The sequence below is a fragment of the Dipodomys spectabilis genome, unplaced genomic scaffold (assembly GCF_019054845.1).
Source record: "Dipodomys spectabilis isolate Male_0828 unplaced genomic scaffold, ASM1905484v1 ptg000002l, whole genome shotgun sequence".
Taxonomy (NCBI): domain Eukaryota; kingdom Metazoa; phylum Chordata; class Mammalia; order Rodentia; family Heteromyidae; genus Dipodomys; species Dipodomys spectabilis.
Window position 1 is genome coordinate 47,110,557 of NW_024870679.1, and position 23,485 is coordinate 47,134,041.

At 50.4% G+C, this 23,485-nt stretch overlaps 1 protein-coding gene across 1 annotated transcript; it reads right to left on the reverse strand.

The window, feature by feature from the left end:
- Positions 1 to 960: 960 nt before the first annotated feature.
- Positions 961 to 22,099, reverse strand: Heyl (hes related family bHLH transcription factor with YRPW motif like). Its single transcript, XM_042678901.1, has 5 exons — positions 21,988 to 22,099; positions 13,325 to 13,391; positions 11,426 to 11,509; positions 9,924 to 10,005; positions 961 to 4,162 (listed from the first exon to the last, which is right to left on the reverse strand). Exons 1-5 carry the CDS (start codon positions 22,065 to 22,067, stop codon positions 3,510 to 3,512), a joined length of 966 nt encoding a protein of 321 aa, XP_042534835.1. The 5' UTR covers positions 22,068 to 22,099; the 3' UTR covers positions 961 to 3,509.
- Between the last annotated feature and the right edge of the window lie 1,386 nt (positions 22,100 to 23,485).

Here is a 23,485-nt window from a genome sequence, read left to right on the forward strand (position 1 = left end):
CTTGACCCTTCTGCCAGAACTTCCAGTCCCCTGGCCCTGGCTCTCACTTTGCTCTCTCTGGCCTCCTCCCAGAGCTGGTCATTGGGGGTGGGGCTGGGAGATCCCACACAGAAGGCCTGTGCCACCATAGCACAAGCCCAGACTTCTCCACTCAACAAGGATTCAGAGGACATTGACAAAGAGCCGGGCACCAGGCTCAGGGCTGGGTACATACCAAATTGTAGACCAGGGGTGGTTCTATGGCCTCATAGGGCTTACAATCTAGGTGTGGGGGGGGGCACGAGGGTGGGGTGAATGGTAAAGTCTCCATGAAGGGAAACAAAGAGAGTCTTCTGAGATGAAGTAAGTATTCAAGTATGGTAGTCATGGAAGGCCTCTCGGAGGTGGTGACAATGAAAACAAGCACTGAGGGGCTGAAGAGCTTAGCCATGCCAAGAGGAAGGAGGAGCATTTGGGACAGAGGGACCAGCCGATGTGCTGTCCCGGAGGTGGAAGCAAGTTGGAATGTTAAGGAATGAAGAGAGAAGGGGACAGGGGGTCTGGAGCAAAAAGAGGGAGAACCTTGCTTTCGTCTGTAGAACAACAATATACCAAGGAAGAGACTCTAAACCATAAAAGACACTGTGTGATCACCATGTTTTGGGCTCTCTAGGGTTGCTGCTAGGGATTAGGGAAAGAGATGTGTTGTGGCCCAGCCTTGGTGGTGGCTATGGGTTCAAGCACAAACAGACAGGCTGCAGAGACAAAGAAAAGCAGACTTTAAAGCTCAGGATGCTGAGATGTAAGGATCATGCCAGCTGAGGCAGGGAAATCTATGAGATTCTCATCTCCCAATTAACTAACAAACACCCAGAAGTAGAGCTGTGGCTCAAGTAGTAGAGTGCCAGCCTTGAGTGGAAAAGCTAAGGGGCAGTGCCCAGGCCCTGAGTTCAAGCTCTAATACTAGTACAAACAAACAAATAAACAAACAAGTAGAATTTATTAGGGGTTTACAGAAGAACAAAACACCTTTATTGCCTGTCAGGGGTGGGACTGGGGTGGGGTGATTTAGGGACACAGGGAAGGCTTGAGACTAGAAACAGAAAACAGAGTCCCCAGCCAAGGGAACACACACACAAGCGCTTCCCTTGGTGTCTTGAAAAAGGAACCCAAGACCACTAGAGATATTGACAGTTGGGGAGAAGGAGGAATCCCTTCACTTTACTGATGTGTACAGACTGTTGTGGAATTGGGTACCTGCATCATGGTTTCCACAGCCCCACTATGAGTGAGGGCTGGGTTCTCAGGATAGAAGATTATCAGGATTGGGCAACACCCCCTGTGTCCTGGGAGCAGCTGGAAATCAGGTAGGAGAAAGAAGAGGAGGGGGAAGGCCGGAAGTGAGAACTGGAATCAGGGAGATAGGGGAGTTCCTCTTCCTCCTCTGGGTGTGCCCCTTCCTGAGAAAGGTGAAGCTACGCTTTGCCATCTGTCACCTTGTCTGTCACGGTTTACGTGACTGTCCTTCCCCATCTCAGTGTAGAACCTCTGTTGCCCCACGTTGATCTGCTCAATAGGATGCCTCCTCTCCTAGCTTTGCGTTTCTCAGAGGGTAGGAGGAACTACAGGACGGTGTGCCTGGACTAGCTCCTTCTGGGGGGCGGTAGGGGGGGGGGCAAATGGTGTTCTTACTACTTTATCCCTCAAGGAAACAGCCTGTACTTTCTAGATCCTTTCTGGATCTCGCAAATGACTTCTGCCCTCTGCTCCAATTCTCTGACTGGCTCTTTGTCCCCAGTGTTTTTGTAAATTCTACTTTTGTGCCTGCAGAGCCTCTTCACTGGCAACCTTGAGGGAGGCTGGGTGTGTGTAGGTGGGGGGATTTTCTACAGGGAAGGTGAAGTGAGCACCAATAAATGACTAGTTCATACAGTCTCAGGTCTGCCAGGCACGAACCAGATCGTGGGGGTTAGAGGAGGTGGGAGTGCAGGTGGTGGGGGACACTTGGAGGCCTTTAGGGTGTGGATGGCCACCCGTGAGGGCAGAAGTACTTCTAACACTTGGTCCACTGACATGGTGACCCTGCATGTCAGCCCAGTCTCTGCCATTCCACAGGGATCGCTCGCCTGGCTGCTTGGTGCTGTGTGAGAGAAAATGGCCTGAGGCAGAGCTGAGGAACGCAGTGGCCTCTGAGCAGAGCCAGCTGTGTGGAGTCTGGGTGAACCGGATCTCAGGCCCTGGACTGGCTCACAGCGTGACCTTGCAGAGCCCAGCCGCCTCCCAACGTTCTTCCCCCCTCCTCCGCGGCATAGTTATTCTTGTCCGGCCTCACAGCCCAGGGCTGTGGCAGCAGTCTGAGCTTTTGGAGTGGGATGTAAACCAGGCAGTTCAGATGTCTGGTGCTGTATCCCAAGGGCTGAGGCCTCTGGGTGGCAGCATATGGGACCATCTGCACCCAGTAGCGGGGGGCAGGTGCCTGGAGAGCTGTGACTGGGACAGAGAAGCCTGCAGCTGGGCTTCCCATCGCTCAATGCTGGCTCTGCCTGGTAACCCATGGAGGCCTGGTGGTAAGGATACTCCAGCCCAGAGCTTCTGCTGATACTTAAAATCCTCCAGCCACGGGGAGTCAGCCAGAAGGTGGTGTCTGCAGACTGACCCCCAGTATTCAGGCCTGGGCTGTAATGGACAAGGGGTCTGTTCTGTGAGTCACTGTGAAGGAGTAGGCAGGGGCAGGCTGGGTGCCTGTTTCTCTGACCCCTGACTCAGTTACTGTCTGCAGGAAATGAGGCAGACTGTGTTCTACTCCTTGGCTTGCAACAGCTGCGGCCAGTTATCATACCTGACTGCCATCTGACCTCTCCAGGGAAGTGGTCTGCTTTTAGGGCCATGGTAGCCTTTATTCAATTCACTGTATTTTGGGGAGTGGAACTCAATTTGATCCAGGGCCTTGTGTTTGCTAATCAGGTGCTCTACCACTTGATCCACATCTCTCCAGTCCTTCTTTGCTTCAGGTTATTTTTCAGGTAGGATCCTGTGCTTTCTGTCTGAGGACCAGCCTCAGACTACAATCCTTCTATCTATACCTCCAATCTAACTGGGGTTAGAGGCGCAAACAACCACACCTGGCTTTGTTGAAATGGGGCTTTTTTTTTGGTCTTGCTAGCCTCAAAGTACAATCTTCCTGATCTCTACTTCTCAAGTAGCTAGGATGACAGGTGTGAGTCACTGTGCCGGGCCTCATGGTATTCTTTATCTCTAAGGTTCACACATACTGGGCAGGAGAGGGGCTGGCACAGCTTTTAGGAGCCTGTGGATCACCGGAAGGCATTTGGGCATGTGAGAAACCAAACCAAGCCTCTGAGATCAGAAGAGCTCCAGAGGAGCTGGGTAGGTGGGCTGGACCAGCAGTGAGAGAGGAAGGGGTCTCTGCTGAGTGGAAGCAAAGCAGAAAACGCAGCACCTGTTTGAGAGCTCCTAAGAAAAGAAACTTCCTTACTCCTGAGGGATGGAGGTGGGTATGGGAAGCCAGCTCAGAAAGCCCCAATTTCGGTGATTTCAGACACCCAGGAATGGTAGAGCACAGCACCTGCAGGCCTGCCTGCTGGCCCTGATCGGGGAGGGCTGGAGGGAGGGAGGGCTACGCAAGCAGTTGTGGGGGAAGGTGATGTTAGGAGGGGAGAGATGGGGCTGCTCCTGGTCGCCCTGCTACTTGGCACCACAGGCAGAGGGGCAGTTGGCCTCTCTGGGAGGCAGGCCCTCTGGGTGGAAGATACCCCTCGACTGGGCAACAAATTCCTCCGGGCTGGCAGGATGGTGCCAGGGGCCCTGCGCACAGGCGTGATCCGGAGTGCTGGGATGGAGTAAGTGGGAGAGGAGGTGCTGGGGAGGATGGGGCCAGGGACTCTTCCAAGGATGGTGAGCTGGTTGCTCAGGGCTGGCAGCCCTGGGCAGCTATGGAAGAAGGACCAGGGCCACACAGGGAAGGCCAGGGAGCCGGCTGGCGTGGGTGAAGGCTCCATCTCAGCTGCGTAGCTGTTGAGGTGGGAGAGGAGGCGAATTCGGACAGGGTCTGCGCAGCTGCTGGGGCCTTCCAGGACCCCCAGGTACCGGATGACTTCGGTGAGACACTCCCGAAAGCCAATGCTCCGGAAGTCAACTGCCAGGGCACGGGCATCGAAGAATCCTGCAGAAGAAGATACTGTGAGAGAATGCCAGGTTGGGGCACTCAGGCTCAAGACTGCTGGAGAGCTGGACCTGCCCCTCTCATTCAGTCTCTGGGTGACCCTGGGTGACCCTGGGTGAGTGCATTCTCAGTCTTCACATCTGTAAAGTGTGAACAGAACCCAACCTGGGATAGAGGATGGTGAGGCATGGACTTACTGGACTAGAATACATTACAGAATGTAAACGATGATTTCATCACAATTCATGATGGGGCCAAGGTACCTCCAGTAAGGAGACACTTGGCAGGTGGGAAAAGGCTGAACCTGTGGTTGTGTTGAATAATCCGGCCTGCTACTGGGAGCAGAGGCAGGGAAGGGCGGTGATGACAATAGTCATCAGAGCCAGAGACCCCTCAGAGGAAGGAATATAGTGTCCCAGGGAAACATAAGGACTTTGGAAGTCCACAGAGCTAGATTCTAATCCTGACTAGAGCATTTAATCAGCTGCCTGACCTTCTTGCTTTCCTTAGAAATAAAATGAGAGGATATGGTACCTGCTTCGCTGGGTGGAGGGGATATGTGAAATAAAGCCCAGAGAATGCCCATCAATGACCAGGGAGCTGTCATATTACTGGCTGGGCTTCTGTTGATTCTGAGTTTGTCTCTGGATCAAAAGGCAGACTGAGCCCAGTGGCAGTGACACAGGCCTATAATCCCAACTACATACTCTCAGGAAGGAGGCTGAGATCTGAAGCTCTGAGGATTGTAGACTGATGCCAGCCTGGGGAAAAACAAAAAGCCCACACGAGTCTTATCTCCAGTTCATTAGCAAAAAGCCAAAAGTGGAAGTGTGGCTCAAGTGGGTAGAACACTAGCCTTGAGTGGAAAAGCCAAGACCCTGAATTCAAGCCCTGTACTCATGTGTATATGTGCCCGTGCGCACACATGCAATAAAGATCTCATCTGGTCCCTGGAGGCTGCCATCAGGCCAGAGGCCATCTCTTTTGCCCTCAGTGAGGGACAGCCAGATGAGCTTTCTACATGGTCATGCACACCGTCACCCCTCTCTTGACCACCTTCTAAACAAAGACAGAGCAGCCATGGGCAGTACTGCCTCAGAACCACAGCAGCAGCTACCTCATCCTGGCCATGGTTCAGTCCAGAAGGAAAGCTCAGCAAGAGGCTGCATTTGGAGTCAGGACCATCTCAAGTGAGACCTGGATCTGCTGTATTTGTAGCTCTTTGCACACCCCAATACTTTACTTTCCCTCCCTCCCTCCCTCCCTCCCTCCCTCCTTCCCTTCCTCCCTCCCTCCCTCCCTTCTTTCCGTCTTTCCTTCCATTCTTTTTTTTTTTTTTTTAATTTTTTTTGTCGGTCGTGGGGGCTTGAACTCTGGGCCTGGGCGCTGTCCCTCAGCTCTTCAGCTCAAGGCGAGCGCTCTACCACTTGAGCTACAGCGCCACTTCTGGTTTTCTAGTGGTTTATTGGAGATAGGAGTCTCACGGTCTTTCTGCTGGCTTTGAACCGCGATCCTCAGATCTCAGCCTCCTGAGTAGCTAGGATTACAGGCGTGAGCCACCAGCGCCCGGCTTTTCCTTCCATTCTTTTTGGCAGTGGGTTCTGGGTTTGAATTTAGGCCCTGGGCACTGCCTCTGAGCTTTTTTTCTCTCAAGGCTAGCACTCTACTACTTGAGCCACAGCTCTACTGCTGGTAATTTGGTGGTTAATTGGAGATAAGAGTCAGACTTTGCTGTCCAGGCTGGCTTCGAATCATGATCCTCAGATCTCAGTCCCCTGAGTAGCTAGGATCTTACAGGAATGAGCTGCTGGTACCTGGCCTTGATATTTCTCTGTTTCAATTCCTTTTACACTCACATCTGCTGCTTTAAATTCTTTTTATATCTGTATTAGGGCTTAAATTCAGGGCCTTGAACTCTTGCTTGACTTTTCTACTCAGGGCTGGGACTGTACTACTTGAGCCACAGTTTCATTGCTAGCTCTTTGGTGATTAATTATAGATAAAGAGTCTCAGGGGCTGGGAATGTGGCTAAGTAGTAGAGTACTTGCCTAGCATGAAGCCCTGAGTTCAATTCCTCAGCAACACATAAACAGAAAAAGCCAGCAGTGGCACTGTGGCTCAAGTGGTAGAGTGCTAGCCTTGAGCAAAAGAAGCTCAAGGACAGTACTGAGGCCCTGAGTTCAAGCCCCAGAACTGGCAAAAACAAAAACAAAAACAAACCCTCAATCCTCAGATCTCAGCTCCCTGAGTAGCTAGGATTATAGGAGTAAGCCACCACGCTGAATTAGGACTGCTTCTTTCTTACTAAGATTTTCATTTCATTATCTAATAATTCTTATAAATACCTTCTCATTATTTCCATTAAAGATGAGGAAACAGGGGGAGAGAGAGGCTAAATCATTTGCACAGAGCCTGGGCAGTGTGTAACCCACAATTCCAGTGTTCCCCTCAGCTTTGAACAGGAAAGTGGAGGAGAAAAGCCCCCATGCTGGTTCTTGTGAGAACCGAAGGAGACAACAAAATTGAAGACTTTTGAAAGCTATAAAATGCTGCCCACACCAACCACTATACTACTTTCCTTTTTTTAAATCGCCGAGGTTCTGAGCGCTCTATCTAGTTCTTTTTTTTTTTTTGTCGGTCGTGGGGCTTGAACTCTGGGCCTGGGCACTGTCCCTCAGCTCTTCAGCTCAAGGCCAGTGCTCTACCACTTGAGCTAAGGCGCCACTTCCACTACTTTCCTTTTAATGGGATAACATGAGTGTAATTTGAAATATCTTGCCACCAGCTGCTAAGCCCCACCTTGAGCAATGCATTCCTCTGTAGAGTTCTCAAAAGGATACCTGTCAGGGTAAGAGGGCAGGCTTGTTAAACTGGCAAACTCCTAAACTCCAGCACAGACCTCCTGTCTCATAATATCTGGGGTGACCTGTGACTCCATTTGCCCCCACAGGACACTGTTTCACTCTGAGGACAAAGAAACACTAGATTGGGCCTTGTAAAATGTAAAGGTCCGGCTGGGCACTAGTGGCTTAGCCTGTAATCCTAGTTCTGTAGAAGCTGATTATCTGAGGATCATGTTTCAAAACCAACCCTGGAAGAAAAGTCTATGAGACTCTTATCAAGGGCTGGGAATGTGGCTCAGTGGTAGAGTGCTTGCCTAGCATGTATGAAGACTTGGGTTCGATTCTTTAGTACCTTATAAACAGAAAAAGCTGAAAGTGGAGCTGTGGCTCAAGTGGTACAGTGCTAGCCTTGAGCAAAAGAAGCTCAGGGACAGTGCCTAGGCCCTGAGTTCAAGCCCCAGACTGGCAAAAACAAAACAAAACAAAACAAAAAAACAAAAAAAAACCTCTTCTGCCATTGAGCAGCAAAAAGCTGGAAGTGGAGGGATGGTTCAAATGGTAGAGTTCTAGCCTTGAACAAAAAGCCAAGTGAGAGCCCAAGGCCCCAATTCAAACTCCTGTATCAGTATAAAAAAATAAAATAAAAAAGCAATGGTTCTCTTTCTAAGTAGCAAATTGTCTTTGGGACTTTGTCTTTGTGTCCAAGACTTGAGACAAAAATTTTCATTTGGGGCTGGGAAGGTGGCTCAGTGATAGAGTGCTTGCCTCGCATACATGAGGCCCTGGGTTCGATTCCTCAGCACCACATAAGCAGAAAAGGCCAGATGAGGTGCTGTGGCTCAAGTGGTAGAGTGTTAGCCTTGAGCTGAAGAGCTGAGGGACAGAGCCCAGGCCCAGAGTTCAGGCCCCACGACTGACCAAAAGAATAAAAAATAAATAAAAAGTATAAATTTTTTTTTTCATTTACCTGAAGGTCTTTGTGTTTTTGTTGTTTGGGCAGTGCTGAGGTTTGAAATCAGGGTGTTCTACCACTTGAACACCTCTAGCCTTTTTTGCTTTTAGTTGTTTTTTTTTTGGTCAGTTGTGGGGCTTGAACTCTAGGCCTGGATGCTGTCCCTCAGCTCTTCAGCTCAAGATGAGTGCTCTACCATTCGAGCTACAGTGCCACTTCTGGTTTTCTGGTGGTTTATTGGAGATAAGAGTCTCAGGGACTTTCCTGCCTGGGCTGGCTTTGAACCATGATACTCACATCTCAGCCTCAGTAGCTAGGATTACAGGCATGAGCCACCGGCGCCTGGCTGCTTTATTTTTCAAACAATGTCTCACAGTTTTACCTATTCCTCCCTTATATAGGAACTACAGATACACACCACTAATCTGGTTTGTTGATTGAAATGAAGGGCTTCCTTTTTGTCTCGGCTGACCTTAAACTATGAGTCTTCCTGACTTCCATCTCCCAAGTAGCTGGGATTGTAGATCTCAGCCACCTTGCCTAGCTCCAGAAAGTCTTACTGGGGGTGGGGAGGGCAAGGGCGATGGGAGGGCAGGGATGGTAAGGGGAACAAAGGAGGAGGCAACAATGCTTGATAAGAAATGTACTCATTACGTTGCTCATGTAATTGTAACCCCTCTGTATGGTATTTTCACAATAAAAAAACTTATTAATATACATACATATATATATATATATATATAAAGAAAGTCTTACTCCACGTTTTTCCTCATAGCTGGTGCTCTAACACTTGAGCCATGCCTCCACTTCTGGCTTTTTGCTAGTTAACTGGTGATGAAAGTCTCTTAGATTTGCCTTCCAGGACTAGCTCTGAACCTCAATTCTCAGATCTCAGCCTCCCAAGTAGCTATGATTACAGGCATGAGTTACTGGCACCTGGCAAGGAAGTCTCTTTGAAGCTATAGGTGCATGATTTTAAGGGTCTAATTTAAAATAATAGAATGATTTGTGTTCTCCTTCGATCTGGACACCTGCTGTGAATATGGCATGTCACCCAGCACTGCCTAGGACATAACAGCAACCCAGAAACCTAAACCAAGAAAACATCTCTGGTTAGAATTTTCAGGTAGAGGCTAGGCATAGAGGCTCAAACCTGAAATCCTAGCTAATAGGGAGGCAGAGCTTGGGGTTTATGGTTTGAAGCCAGCCTGAACAAGAAGTTTTCAAATCTCCATCCTAAACAATGACTAGCAAGGTGGTGTGTACCTGTCATCCCAGTGATGCAGGGAAACACAAAAGGAACAGGACTTAGGCCAGCCTGGGAACAAAGTGAAAATAACGCATTAAAAGGAGACTAGAGGGGCTGGGAAGGTGGCTCAGTGGTAGAGCACTTGCCTTGCATGCTCGAGGCCCTGGGTTTGATTCCTCAGCACCACATAAGAAAAAAGCCAGAAGTGGCGCCTGTGGCTCAAGTGGTAGAGTGCTAGCCTTGAGCTGAAGAGCTGAGGGACAGCGCCCAGGCCCAGAGTTCAGGTCCCACGACCGGACCCAAAAAAAAAAAAAAAAAAGGAGACTAGAGGCATGGCTCAAATAGTAGAATGCCTGACTAACAAGCTAGAGGCCCTGAGTTGAATCTCCAATGTCACAAAAACAAATAAAGCAAAGTAAATAAATACATCAGGTGTTTCCTTTCTGGATTCAGGCAGGTCTCAGGCTGCAGTTGGCTCCTGTGGGTCACCCCTTAACTCCCTGGTGGCAGGAACAATGTCATAGTGAGAAAGCTCCTGCAAGGCCTGGAAGGGCAGAGGTGGCGACACTGAGAGTGTAACAGGCCATGCTGAGAGATGAATCACAAGCTTGCTGAACAATGGGATTTGTTTGCTGTGGCTCACCAGAGGATCCTCAGGACCCAGCCTCAAAATATTTGTCATTACAACTGAATCCCAAGAGAGAAGAGCATCAGTACCTGTCCCGCCAGTGGCGTGGAGCATTTTCAAGTGATCCACCGTCATCTGCAAGACCTCAGCTTTCTCCAGTTTGGAAGAGCCCTGTAGGTACAGAAGGCATGCAGGTTCCAGTCAGCCCCTGATACTCACCAGCCCTGCCTGTCATGAGGGCTCACTGTCTTGAATTCTCTCTTGTGAAATGCTTCTGAAGCTGTCTTCCCAGGAAGAACCCGAGCATCTCCCTCTCCACGAATCCCTTGAAGGCAGACTCTAGGTCTAGTTCATGGGTGCTCCCCAAAAGGTTTCAGTGAACATCTGTGGGATAACTGACTTCTGACCTGTACGCAACCTGTGCTTTGCAGCTTAAGGCAAGAATATCTGATGCGGTCTGATTTAACCAAATGACTCCCTACCAAATCCCCTCAGCTCAACAGGTTCAGTGACAGAGTGTTCACTCTCTCAGCTACCTGTCTCGCCTCCAAATAGCTCTGGAAATGTCAGGAGTCACATCGCAGAGTCCCATGTTTCCTTTCTGCTCAGCTAGTCAATGGCTGAATGTGAGCTGGGAGATCTCTGTTCTCTGTGCCTGGCACAATTAGAATGAGCTCTATTCTGAATCATTTTTTTGGATTCTACATAAATGGACATAAGTCGGATATAAAGTCACCATCGCTGCAACATTTCGCTAAGTATAAATTTACTTTTCTTCCTTTTTGTAAGTGTTGGGACTTGAAATCAGGGCCTGGGCCCTTGAACTCTTTTGCTCAAGGTTAGCGTTCTACCACTGCTTGGAGCCACAGTACCACTTTTGGCTTTTTCTGAGTAACTTCCTGGAAATAAGAGTAAGCCTTTCCTGCCCATGCTGGCTTCAACCCATGATCCTCAGATCTCAAAATCTCAAGTAGTTAGGATTACAGGCATGATCCACCAGTGCCTGGCTACTTCTGTTTATTTGGTTTTTGTTTGTGTGTGTGTGGGGGGGGGTAGTTAAAATGGAGATAAGAATTATAGACTTTCTTTCCTGGGCTGGCTTTGAACTGCAATTCTCAAATCCCAGCCTCCTGCATATCTAAGATTACAGATGTGAGCCACCAGTGCTCCACTACCATTCTCTCTTTTTTTTTTTTTTCTGTATGGGTCAGTAATGGGTCTAGAACTTAGGACCTAGTGCTCTCACTTAGCTTTTGCGTTCATGGTTGGCACTCTACCACTTGAGCCATACTTTTACTTCCAACCTTTTGCTAGTTAATTGGAGATAAGAGTCTCGTGGACTCTTACCTGCCCAAGGTGGCTTCCAACCTCTATCCTCAGATCTCAGCATCTTAAGTAGCTAGAATTATAGGCATGAGCCACCAGTGCCTGGCTAAATTTCCATTCTTTGTCCCCAGGCTGGTGACAGCTATTCCTAAATGACCACAATACCGTATCAGCCAATATCCCTTTGCAAAAGCTACTATGAGAGACACACCCTACTTGTCACTAACTCAGTATTTCCTCTGGCTCCATCAGCAATATCACCTACCTGTTTCTCAAAGGCAGTGGGGACCAGGCGCCGCAGTTCAGAGAGACTACTGTTGATGCGATCTCGACGTCGTTTCTCTATGATCTGCAAATGAATGACAAGAAATTACCCACATGTACACACTCTCTCACAGTTCCTGTGTGCCTGGATGGACTCTGACTCATTTTCCCTCATCATATTTTCATGAGGGAGGAGGAAACTGAGGCTCAGTAATTTGCTTGAGGACTCACAGCTAGAGAGCACAAACCTGGAAGAAGTCAGATCTTGTGTCTTGGTCTGTAAGGTGGAGTGGGGTGGGGGGGAGAACCCTGGGAGGGGAGGAGACAGAGCTTATTTAGGATGGTTAGTCCCAGGTAAAGCAGGGTGTGGGCCAGTCAGAATGGGAGCACCAGCCTCAGCCCTGCCTGGGGGCAGGGGACAGGGGAGCAGCAGTTGTACCAGTGTTAGCCTTCCAGTGTCTGGGTTACCAGAGGTGCTGAGAGTTCTGGGACTTGTCCTTTCTAGCTGTAGAGCTCTTCATTTACATTATTTCCTTCTCTCTCAATCCTGGTAGCAGAATACACATAATAGGGCAGGAAAATAACCTTTCATTTTTCAGAGAAAGAACATGAACGTGGCCTGGCACTAATGGCTCACATCTGTAATCCTTGCTACTCAGGAAGCTATATATATATCAATATTTGGAGCTAGCACAGGTAGGAAAGTCAGTGAAACTCTTTTTTTGGGGGGGTCCAGTAGTGGGGCCTGAACTCTGGGCCTGGGCGCTGTCCCTCAGCTCTACAGCTCAAGGCTAGCGCTCTACCACTTGAGCCACAGCGTCACCTCCGGCTTTTTTCTTTTTGCTTATGTGGTGCTGAGGAATCGAACCCAGGGCCTCAGGCATGCAAGGCAAGTGCTCTACCACTGAGCCATCTTCCCAGCCCTCAGTGAAACTCTTATCTCCGATTAACAACCAGAAAGCTGGAAGTGAGCCAGGTGCCAGTGGACCCTGCCTGTTGTAATTAATTCTTAGGTGGCTGAGATCTGAGGATTGTGGTTCAAAGCCAGCCTAGGCAGAAAGTCTATGAGACTCTTATCACCAATAAACTATTCAGAAAAAGCCCAAAGTGGCACTGTGGCTCAAGTAGTAAAGTGCTAGCCTTGAGCACAAAGAGTTGCAGGGGCATAGGTTCTGAGTTCAAGCCCCAGGACCAACAAAAAAAAAAAAAGGAAGAAAAAAAATAAAGAAAAAGAAAAAGCTGGAAGTGGAGGTATGGCTCAGGTTGCAAACCATTAGCCTGGAGTAAAAAAGCTCAGGGACAGTGCCCAGGCCTTGAGTTCAAACCTCAGTATCAGGGAACACACACACACACACACACACGCGCGCGCGCACGCGTGTGTGTGTGTGTGTGTGTGTGTGTGTGTGTGTGTGAAGTGGTTTGTCTAAGGGCTCATGGGGAGTGAGTAGCCTGGCTGGCCTCTGTCAGATCCTCAGCCATTGCATTCCCAGTGTGTAAGCACAGCTGTTTCCTGGGTGAGAGGCGGGGCTGGACAAGATGGACAGTGGAAAGCAGTAAGCCTTCTCATTCTGCTTGCCTCCTCACTCACTGAGAGAAGTTCTAGGCTGAAGGAGGAGGGGTGGGGGAAAGGGGGGGGGGAGGGAGGAAGGGGAAACTGGAACAAAAGTAACAGATGTTGCTCAGAGAGTGCTTATGCACTTAATCTTCACGATTCCAGCCATATACAGGCGGAAATAAGGCACTGAAAGGAGAAGTGGTTTGCCTGGATTTGAACCCTGGGCGGCGGGCTTGGGGTGACGAGATGTTTCCAGAACAGGTTCATGGGCCAGCCCCAGCCCCTCCCTCTGGGAGGATTCAGGGAAAACTGACTGGGCCACTGCAAGACTGAGAGCACACTCACCCCTCTGCGTTTCTTCCTAGCTTGCATCTGTGAAGGGCTGGAGGCGGTCAGCGGCCTGGCCATCTGGCTGCGGAGGAAGAAGAGAAAGGCCATTTTCTCAGGATGGGAGACTCTCTCTCCTGCCTGGACTGATTGGAATGGCTAGGCTGGCAATGGACCGTGGTCTCCCAGGCCAGGGAAGGGCTCCAGGGCTGGCCTGGGAAGGGGCACTCCCTTCCCCCTTTCTCCCCAGGGTCTCTTTTCATTCCTGGCCAAGTCCTCCATGTGCTCTGAGCTTTCTGCCTGCCGCGCTCGTTGGAGTCTGTGTGAAGCCAGTGGTGAATTGTCTTGGCCCCAACCTCCTGGCTTAGCCCCTAACCCCTCGCTTCTGCCCCTGGCTTCAGGGATCTTAGACCTGGGGCTGCCACTCTCTGATCTGGTCCTGCAACCCGATCCGGGGGGCGGGCCGGCGGGTGGTGCGGGCCTGGCGGTGGCGGGTGGCCCGAGCAGGGGCCAGGCGGGGCGGGTTGGGTTTCAGAGCGAGCCGAGCCCCTGGGAAGGAGCGTGGAAAGAGCAGATGCCGCCGCTTCCCACGGCCGGCGCCACCGCCCTCCGCCCGGCCCGCAGCTGCCGCCTCCTCCCACGCGGCAGGCCAGGGGAGGCAGCATCTGGGTCACAGGCCCCTCTTGACTGCTTGGGGACACTGCCCTGGCCTCCCTGAAGGCCTGGGTTCCTCCATAACCCAGGCCTTCCTCTGCAGCCCCAGCTGCATCATGGACATCCGCCTGCAGCCCAGGAGTTTCCATTAAGAAGAGGCTCAGCCCCGGGGCGTGGGGCTGGGGGGGAGGGGAGAGGGGAGGGGAGGGGAGGGGCAGGGATGGTAGGGAAGACAGTGAAGGGTCCCTGCCCCTTCAGATTTTGGCCTGCAGACCAATTGCTGGCCGTCTAGATTACACTAAGGTATCCTTTATGTAGCCAACATAGGAGGACCTGTGCAGGCCTGCAGGTTCCCCTGCCCAATGCCACACATCTGAACAGGAACCCTCACTTACCTTCACCCCTGCTCCTTGTCCCCTGGGTTTTCCATCTCACTGAGGTCACCCCCAGCTTGGAGTTCTGCAAGGCTGAAACCTGGCACTTTGATTGACCCTGTCTTCCTTCATCCTCACTCTACTCCATCCAAACCCGCCTGCTCCGTTGTAAACTGTGTGTCATGTTTGTCCTCCTGACTTCTACACTATTCAGGACCGGGCCTCTTGACATCTCTCACTTGGAGGCCTGCATGAGCCTATGGGGCCCCTCTCTCCGCGGTCTCTCCTTAGGTCTGTTTGTACCCTCTCTATTCTCACTGCAGGCACAGTGATCATTTAAATGCAAATCTGAGTTGTGTGTGTGTGTGTGTGTGTGTGTGTGTGTTGGTCCTGGGGCTTGAATTCTGGGCCTGGGCATTGTCCCTCAGCCTTTTTGTTCAAGACTGGTGCTTTACCACTTGAGCCACAGCTCCATTTCCAGCTTTTTTTTGATGGTTAATTGGAGATGAGTCTCGTGGACTTTCCTGTCCAAGCTGGCTTTGAACTACAAATTCTCAGATCTCAATTTCCTAAGTAGCTAGGATTACAGGTGTGAGCCACCAGTGCCTCCTCAGTACGATCACATACACACTTATACTTACAAGGGTGTTGAACTTGTGCTTGCTACACAAGTGCTCTACCATTTGAGTTATACCCCCAGCTCTCCCAATGCTTTGAAGATCAAAACCACTATCCTTCAGGTGGCCCAGGTGGCCCCTATCACTTCCACATTCCAGTTCTCTTTCATTGTGTGTGCTCCTGCTGTGAACTCACTAACTCCTGTAGTTTCACATCCTGTTCCCCTACTCTAGAATCCTCGGTTCTACTCATCTCTCCATCCCAAACCCCAACCCCTTTGACTAGTAACTTCAAACATCCTGTAGAGCTCAACTCAAATGTCAACTCCTTTTTCTTTTTTAACACCCTCTCTTCCACTAGATGGTCTTTGCTCTATACAATCCTAGCCTACTGCCAGTTTGTGTTTCGTACTTACAAGGTTTTTTTAAAAAATTAATATTCTTTGTGTGTGTGTGTGTGTATGTATATGCGAGAGAGAGAGAGACAGACAGACAGACAGAGACAGACAGACAGAGACAGAGGGACAGAGAGAGTATTGGGGTTTGAACTCAGGGCCTCAAGCTCTCTATTGGCTTTTTTCTTTTTTACAAGGCTCTCTCTCTCTCTCTCTCTCTCTCTCTCTCTCTCTCTCTCTCTCTCTCTCTCTCTCTCTCTCTCTCTCGTCAGTCGTGGGGCCTGAACTCTGGGCCTGGGCACTGTTCCTGCACTCTTCAGCTCAAGGCTAGCGTTCTACCACTTGAGCCACAGTGCCACTTCCAACTTTTCTTCTTTGTGGTGCTGAGGAATTGAACTCAGGGCCTCATGCATGCAAGGCAAGCACTCTACCACTGAGCCACCTTCCTAGCCCAAGGCTGGCACTCTCTACCACTAAAGCCAATCTCCTACTTTTGGCTTTTTGCTGAAATAAGAGTCTCATGAAGTCTTCTACTGAGACTGGTTTCAATGAGTCTCAGATCTCAGTAGAGATCTCAGTAGCTAGGATTATAGGTGAAAGCCACTAATGCCCAGCTCGTTTAATATTTATCTCTCCAACAAACAAGCTCCATGAGGTCACAGATGACATCAGTGTCATGTACCACGGTAGCCCTGGTCCACAGAAAGTATTTGGAACATACCCATCTTGTTCTCTCTGGAATCACTGAAGAACACAGATATGACCACCATAAAACCTATGTTCTGGGCCTTTGTGGAATGGGGGTGCATGTGGCTTACTTTGAGATACCTCCAGGTATCTACCCCCATGACACTTGAGATTGGATCATTTTCATCAATACTTCAAATAACATTTGCAGGAGAGACCAGACAAGGTCAGATCTTGCCGCTATGCCTCTGCTTGGTCCAGCCACATCTGGAAAAGCATGTATTCCACCCACACATCTGGACAAGCAGAGCTGGTAAGAGGCCTGGGAAAGCTCCTGGGAGGTAGGGCACAGTGAGGCAGGTCTGGAGCTCAGACACCAGATCCTGAGATCTGCAGAGCGGTCTGTTTACAGAGCTTCCCTGGTTCACTGGGGACAAGCCCCAGGAGCCAAGGTACATAAGAGACATGGCCTTTGTTCCCCTTGCTGGATAAAGCATCTCCCTGAGTATTGGGTTAGCTTTGTGCACGTCACTGCCTCTCAGCCTGATCCCTCCTCAGGGACCATCTGTTGGAGCCTGGTGCACCCATTTTAGGCCAGGCAGCTCTGCTCTCTCATTTTCCAGTCTCTTGGTTCATTCCTCTCTGCAGCATGGTCTTCCCCTCCCCCTCCCCCCTAGATCTTATTGGCAAACGCTCGCTTTCTATTCCTTCCTTCCTTCCCTCCTTCCTTCCTTCCTCTCTCCCTCCTTTCCTCCATCCTTCCCTTCCTTTCTTCCTGTGTTGTAACTGGGGCTTGAACTCAAGGCTTGGGCATTGTCATTTTTTCACTCGAAGCTGGCATTCTACCACTTGAACCATAGCTCCATTTCAGGCTTTTTTTTTTTTTTTGAGGGGGGATTAATTGAAGAAAAGAGTCACATGGACTTTCCTGCTTGGGTTGGCTTCAAGGTTTCCATCCTTGGCCTCCCAAGTAGCTGGAATTACAGGTGTAAACCACAAGTGCCTGCTCACTTTATGGTTTTCTTTTCTTTTTTTTTTTTTTTGCCAGTCCTGGGGCTTGAATTCAGGACCCAAGCATTGACTGAGCTTCTTTTTGCTCAAGGCTAGCTCTCTACCACTTGAGCCACAGCACCACTTCCAGCTTTTTCTGTTTGTGTGGTACTGAGGAATTGAGCCCAGAGCTTCATGCATGTTAGGCAAGCACACTACCTCTAAGCCACATTCCTAGGCCCACTTTATGGTTTTCTTGGCATTACTGCATGTCTTTCTCTCCTCTGAGCCCTGAGAAAATCCCATTTCACAGATGAGGATGCTGAGCCTCAGGGAGCTAAAGAAGCTTGTTCAGCCCACGCAGCTGCTAAGCATGAGAATCCTTGTCTTCTGGCTCCCAATTCAGCATTGTTTTTCTCTCCTAAGTCTGACTTCCTGTCTGTCTGAATAGTCTTCCAGTCTCTCTATCCTTACAGCCTCCAGCCGGAGCTCCTGAAGCCTGTGATCTGGCTCTGACAGTGGGAGGAGGGGGGGAGCTTCTCCTCTGAGAGTCTGAAAATAAGGCAGAGAGGATATGCTGACTAGCAAGAGCTGTTCCATGGGCCTCTTGGAGCCCCTAGCCAGAATTCCAGGGTAGTCTCAGGGAGTGGAATAGCCTTTCAGGCCATCTGGTCGTGAGTCCTGACCACCCTGGGTGCTGACTCCACCTGGGAACTGCCCTGTGGGACTCTTGCAGATAACTGCACTTGATTCAAAGGCAGAATCCTAATATGCCAAATGAAAGATCTCAGATAGCACTGAGCCCACTGGTAAAATGGAAAGACCCAGAGAAGGAAGGGACCTTCTACAGGCTGCCCAGCCAATGAGAGAAAATCCAGAACCAGAGCTAGATTCCATGGCTTTTAAGTTAGGGCTCTGGCCAACGTGCCCTGGATATTCATCATCACATTATGACCTAACAGTATGTTTCGTTCTAGAAGGAATTTCCACATCCATCTATCTCACTTATTGCACAATAGCTCTCTATTCCATTTTTAGGAAATAGAATTATATTTATGGGGATGCGTGTGACAGACACAGAGTTAAGAATCATGCCCAGTAAATCTAGACTTCCTGTTAGACCTTTCACTGGTGACCCCTTAGACAGCAGTATTTATTGGACATGACCTGGTGCCAAAGCAAGGAACTATGCGCTGCATGCCAATGCCTCACCTGGGGAGAAGCATATCTGTAACCTTATTTTGGAAGAGATAAAACTCAGGTTCAGAAGGGAGTAAGGTCACTTTCCAGAGTATGTGGAATGGAGAGTCAAACTCAGGCCTGACTTCAAAGGCGCCTGACCTGGAGCCTGATATGTGACAGGTGTTCATTAAATGTTCACAGAGGCGGAGGGAAGAGGCTGTCTTCTGTTTGGACCCAACATGCATCAGGGAAGGGGTTATCAGCTTTAGATAGGGTGATTCCCACAGACGGGCAGGATGCTAGCAGCAGGCAAATGCCCCTCGTGACAATGGGGCACACCCTGTTCTTTCCTCTCAGGTCTCTGAGTGTGTGGGACTGGTGCCCTGCCTCTGACCCCAGGAGGTTGGCTGCCCCAGCCTTGTGGCCCTTGTCACTGTTTATCTGGTTTTCTTTGTACATGAAGCGCTTCTTCTCTGAGAGTTCCCTGAGGGCAGAGGCCAAGCAGGATACATCTGGGCTCTGATGCCCAGCCCTGGGTCTGGACCACAGCAGGCATCGTTCAACAGGCCCTGAATTGAAGCATTTATGTCTGCTGGGGGGGAGGGCCCTCTGGGAAGTGCTACAAAGAGGCGTCTATAAGTCAGCCTGTGCCAGATGTCCAGCTACTTTCCCTGCTCAGAGGGGTCTGCCCTTCTAAGAAGCGCCTCTAAAAGTGGGCTATAGCCAAAATGACAAAACTCTGTAAAGAAAGCACAGACAGACAGACAGACAGACAGACAGACACACACACACACACACACACACACACACACACACACACACACCACCTCATTGACATAACCTTCAGGAAGCATTTTCTGCTATCTTTGGTTGTTGATGACCCTACCCCACATAGGTGCCTTCACAGGCCACAGCCTGTTCTCTTTCTGTTCTATACATAGTCTTTGTATGACCTGTCAGTTTTTGCCTAGGCTGTATAGTTGTAGAGGACACATCAGCTCCCTGGCATCATTTTTGTGCCCTGGACCCATGAAGACCAAGAGACATTAAATTTGTAACTCTCTCCACCATCCCCTCATGGTGTTGGCCTGCTAGCAGGTACAGGTGTGGAGAATTGTTTCTCTAAATTGTAGATTCTAATGGGGGTTGAACCTAGGGTAATGTACCTGCTTGGCAAGCACTCTTCTGCTGAGCTACATCCCCAACTAGGATTTGTGATGGAGTCAGGATCTTCTTGGTCTCAGAAAACTAGAGAGCAATAGAATTATGAAATGCTTTCAATAAACATCATTAAGAATTGGGATGGCGTGTGGCTCAGAGGTAGCGCACTGTTATGTAACATGTGCATGTGCAAGGGTCTGGGTTCAATCCCAGGTATTGCAAAAAAGAAAAAGAAAGAGGGGCTGGGAAGGTGGCTCAGTGGTAGAGTGCTTGCCTTGCATATCTGAGGCCCTGGGTTCAATTCCTCAGCACCACATAAGCAGAAAAAGCGGGAAATGCTGCTGTGGCTCAAGTGGTAGAGTGCTGGCCTTGAGCTGAAGAGCTAAGGAATGCACTCAGGCCTAGAGTTCAGGCCCCACGACCAACAAAAAGAAAAAAGAAAAGAAAAAGAAAGAAATGAACCCTATCCCCTTCTAACTCTTCTGTTGTTTTTGTTTATTTGAGATGGAGTTTCACCATGTAGCTGAGACTGGCTTCAGACTTGAGGTCCTCCTCTATCTGCTGGGATGGCAGGTGTGTGACAACAGTCCAGCTTGTTCCAATTTTAGTCTAGAGATGACGAGACAGAAGAAGTAGCTCTCTCCCTTTCACTCCTACCCTCCTTTATAATACTGATGTGGAAACAGGCTCAGATGGGGAAACTGTCTGAGCCTGCATCTAGTTTGAGACTACTTGGTGGCAGAATGTTTGCCTAGATGCATGAGGCCTTTGATTTAGTTCCTAGTACTGAAGGAAAACAAAGGAAGGAAGGAAGGAAGGAAGGAAAGAAGAAAGAAGGAAGGAAGGAAGAAAGGAAGGAAGGAAGGAAGGAAGGAAGGAAGGAAGGAAGGAAGGAAGGAAGGAAGGAAGGAAGGAAGGAAGGTCGGTCATAAAAGGAGAGTTAGTGGCAGCTATTGGACTGACCAGGCCTGCAGATTCATGGTTTGTCCCTGCAGCTATTTTAAGGGCGAATGCCTGGCACTAACTAAACGTTTGCTTCATGTTGAGCCCTGAGCTAAGTTCTTGACCTATACTCTCATTTGATTTTTACAACACTCCTATGAAATTGGCTCTATTATGTATTCCCATTTTACAGATGAGAAAACTGAAGCTTAGAGAATTCACAGAGCTGGGAGGCAGCAGAATGTTTTGTTTTGTTTTTTAAAAAGCAGTGTGTTGCTCAGCATTGATGGCTCATACCGCTAATCCTAGCTACTCAAGAGGCTGAGATCTGAGGATAGCAGTTCAAAGTCAGCTGCGGAAGGCAAGTCCATGAGACTTTTATTTTTTGTCTGCTATGGGGCTTGAACTCAGGGCCTAGGTGCTGTTCCTGGCTCTTACTAAAGGCTAGAGCTCTACCACTTTGAGCCACAGCTCAACTTCTGGTTTTTGAGTGGTTAATTGGAGATAGGAGCCTTACAGGGACTTTTGTGCCTGTTACCAGAGGTTCAGGTCTGTAATCCTAGCTACTCAGGAAACTGAGATCTGAGGATCAAAGTTTGAAGGATTACGGGCTAGGATTAAAGGCTAAGATTACAGGTGTGAGTCACCGGTGCCCTGTATGCAGGAAATTTTTATCTCCAATTAACCACCAGAAAAGCCAAAAGTGGAGCTATGGCTCAAGTGGTAGAGCACCAGCCTTGAGCAATAAGGAACAAAGCCCAGGTCTTGAGTTTAAGCCTCAGTATTGGCAAATACATACCACCACCACCACCAACAACAAAAAAGCAATTTGTTCTAAAGGCTCAAATCAAATCAAATAATTACATACTAGAAGTAAATGACATTGGAAACAGGGTGGTTTGGTAGAAAGAGCCCTGGAAATGGAATATTGGTCCTTGCAAGTTGGCTACTATTGTCTTCGAACCAAAACCAGAATGCTAAATTTCACTTTGCTCAAGGAGAATTTTTGTTCTCCCTGAAGCTTTTTGTGAACTCGATGAAAAGTGCATCAAACTAGGTTAACAGTGGGAAAGTATAGTTATTCTACATAGTGAACAGATTCTAGACAGGGCGTGTGGAATCAACAGTCCATGAAGATTTGCTAAGGTCTTCAAGAGAAGCCAGGTGCCAGTGTTTCCTGTCTGTAATCTTAGCTACCCAAGAAACTGAGATCTGAGGACCAGGGTTCAAAGCCAGCCCAGGCAGGAAAATCTGTAAGACTTTAATCTCCAATCAACCAGCAAAAAGACAGAAATGGAACTGTGGCTCATCTGGTAGAGTGCCAGCCTTGATGAAAAAGCTCAAGGACAGCTCCCAGGCCCCGAGTTCAAGCCCCAGGAACGGTGCATACACAAGATGTCTCCAGGAAAAATCCTCACCAGTGGCCACCCCCACGGAGGCGCTTCGGCAGAAAGTCCATCAATAACTGGACACCAAATCCCCAGCAGAACTCGACCTCCACCCCAGCATCCGGAACCCTGCACGGACGGGCAGACACACCCAGGACTCCGCAGCGAGTGTGCAAAGGTGCACGCTGCTCACACCTCCAACCTGCGGGCATCTCCCAGGTCGGACGCCCGCTGAGCCCCTCGGGCCTCCCTCGGTGAGTCCGAGTCTCGCTCCCCGGAAACAGCCCTTACCTCCGATCGCCCTCGCGGCCCACGTCGATGGGTCCGTCGGACTCGCCGTCCGAGCCGCTCGGCTCCCTGGGCCGCTTCATGGTCAGCGCAGGCTTCCAGGCTGTCAGCCCCGCGCTCGGGCTCCGAATCCGCCCGTCGGGCCCCGCCCCGGCCCGCCCCGGCCCGCCCCGGCCCGGGCGCAGACACCGCCCTTTCCCAGGGTCCGTCCCTGCACCGCAGCCCCGGGCGCCCTGGCGCCCCCTCGCCCCCGCGGTGACGCGCCACCGAGCGTGGGAAGGCCCCGGGCGGGCGCCGCCCCCGCCGCAGCCCGGCCGCGGCCCCGCCGGGAGGTCCGGCCGGGCCCCGCTCGCTCACCCGCTGCGGCCGCCGCGCGCTGGGTGGCCTTGGGCAGGTGCCCTGGGAGGCCTCTCCGAGAAGCCGGGAGTCCTGCTCCGTCCCCGGATCTCCCGGGGCGCTGATGCCCTGTGGAGGCCCCACTCCGCCCGGCCCCACCCTCAGCGAGACCAACCCCAAGCTCCCTGCCTGCGCGGACCCCGGGGTGGGGAGGTTGGGGAGGACGGCGGTGACCTGATTCCAGACAAGAATTCTCCTGCCACAGCTCCCATAGGGGCCAAAGCAGGTGTGTGTGTGTGTGAAAACATCTGTGTGTGTGTGTGTGTGTGTGTGTGTGTGTGAAAACATCCTGTGAGAGGCTACATTGTGATCAACCGCCAAAGAGAATCTAATTGTGCTCTAGCTGTGGCCATGCTGGCTGAGAAGACTGGGTTCTGGCCAAGATCCCTGGGGGGCCGCTTGCCACTGGTGGTTGGTGGGGTGTCCCTGGGAATTGGTTTCCACTTCACCAGAGGCAGAGCTTGTTCAGGCTAAGAACGCCAAGGGAAGGCTCCTTTTCTAGAAGGATAGGGAAAGGGAACGCATCCTCCACCTCCCACCTTGCCCGGAGCCCTTCTCCCACAACAAACCAACTGTGCCCCCCCCCCCCCCCGTGGGGGCTTCCTCTTTCCCCTGGGCAGGTGTCTGAGCTAAAGTAAAACCGCCAAGTGTGGTTATTATTCTGAAGAGTGAGTGGATTGGAGACAGAGAAGGATGGCACCAACAGTCTTGGCTTTTTCTAGGGTTTCAGGTAAACTCTCCTGGGGCCTCCCCTACAGCCCTTCACCCACAGGCCTCCAAATCCTAGAGCTGAATGGTATCTGTCTCCATGGTGAGGGCTGAAATTCAACAAGGCAGTCTGATTCCACAGCCAAACTACTAGGCACTATTACCATACAGACTTCTCAAACATTAGAGCCCTGAACTGAGGGAGGACTCAGGGAAGATTCTCAGAGATTCAACTGCCATCTTCATAGGTCAGTATCCCAGAGGAATGTCCCCCTGGGGAAGAGAGGAGGTAGAGTGGTCTATGAGGAGATGATAAAGACTGGAGTGGGGTAGAACATCAGAGAAACCCTTTGCTCTTGTCCCTCCCACCAGGACAAGCACAGAAGGAGGCTTCCCT

What these genes read in the sequence shown, in the direction of transcription:
- Heyl (XM_042678901.1), bottom strand. Translation starts at nt 22,067, where the DNA reads ATGAAGCGGCCCAGGGAGCCGAGCGGCTCGGACGGCGAGTCCGACGGA. An exon ending in CCACTGCCTTTGAGAAACAG is followed by an intron (nt 10,006 to 11,425) that starts GTAGGTGATATT and finishes CTGTACCTACAG; the next exon opens with GGCTCTTCCAAACTGGAGAA. An exon ending in CCACGCCACTGGCGGGACAG is followed by an intron (nt 4,163 to 9,923) that starts GTACTGATGCTC and finishes CTTCTTCTGCAG; the next exon opens with GATTCTTCGATGCCCGTGCC.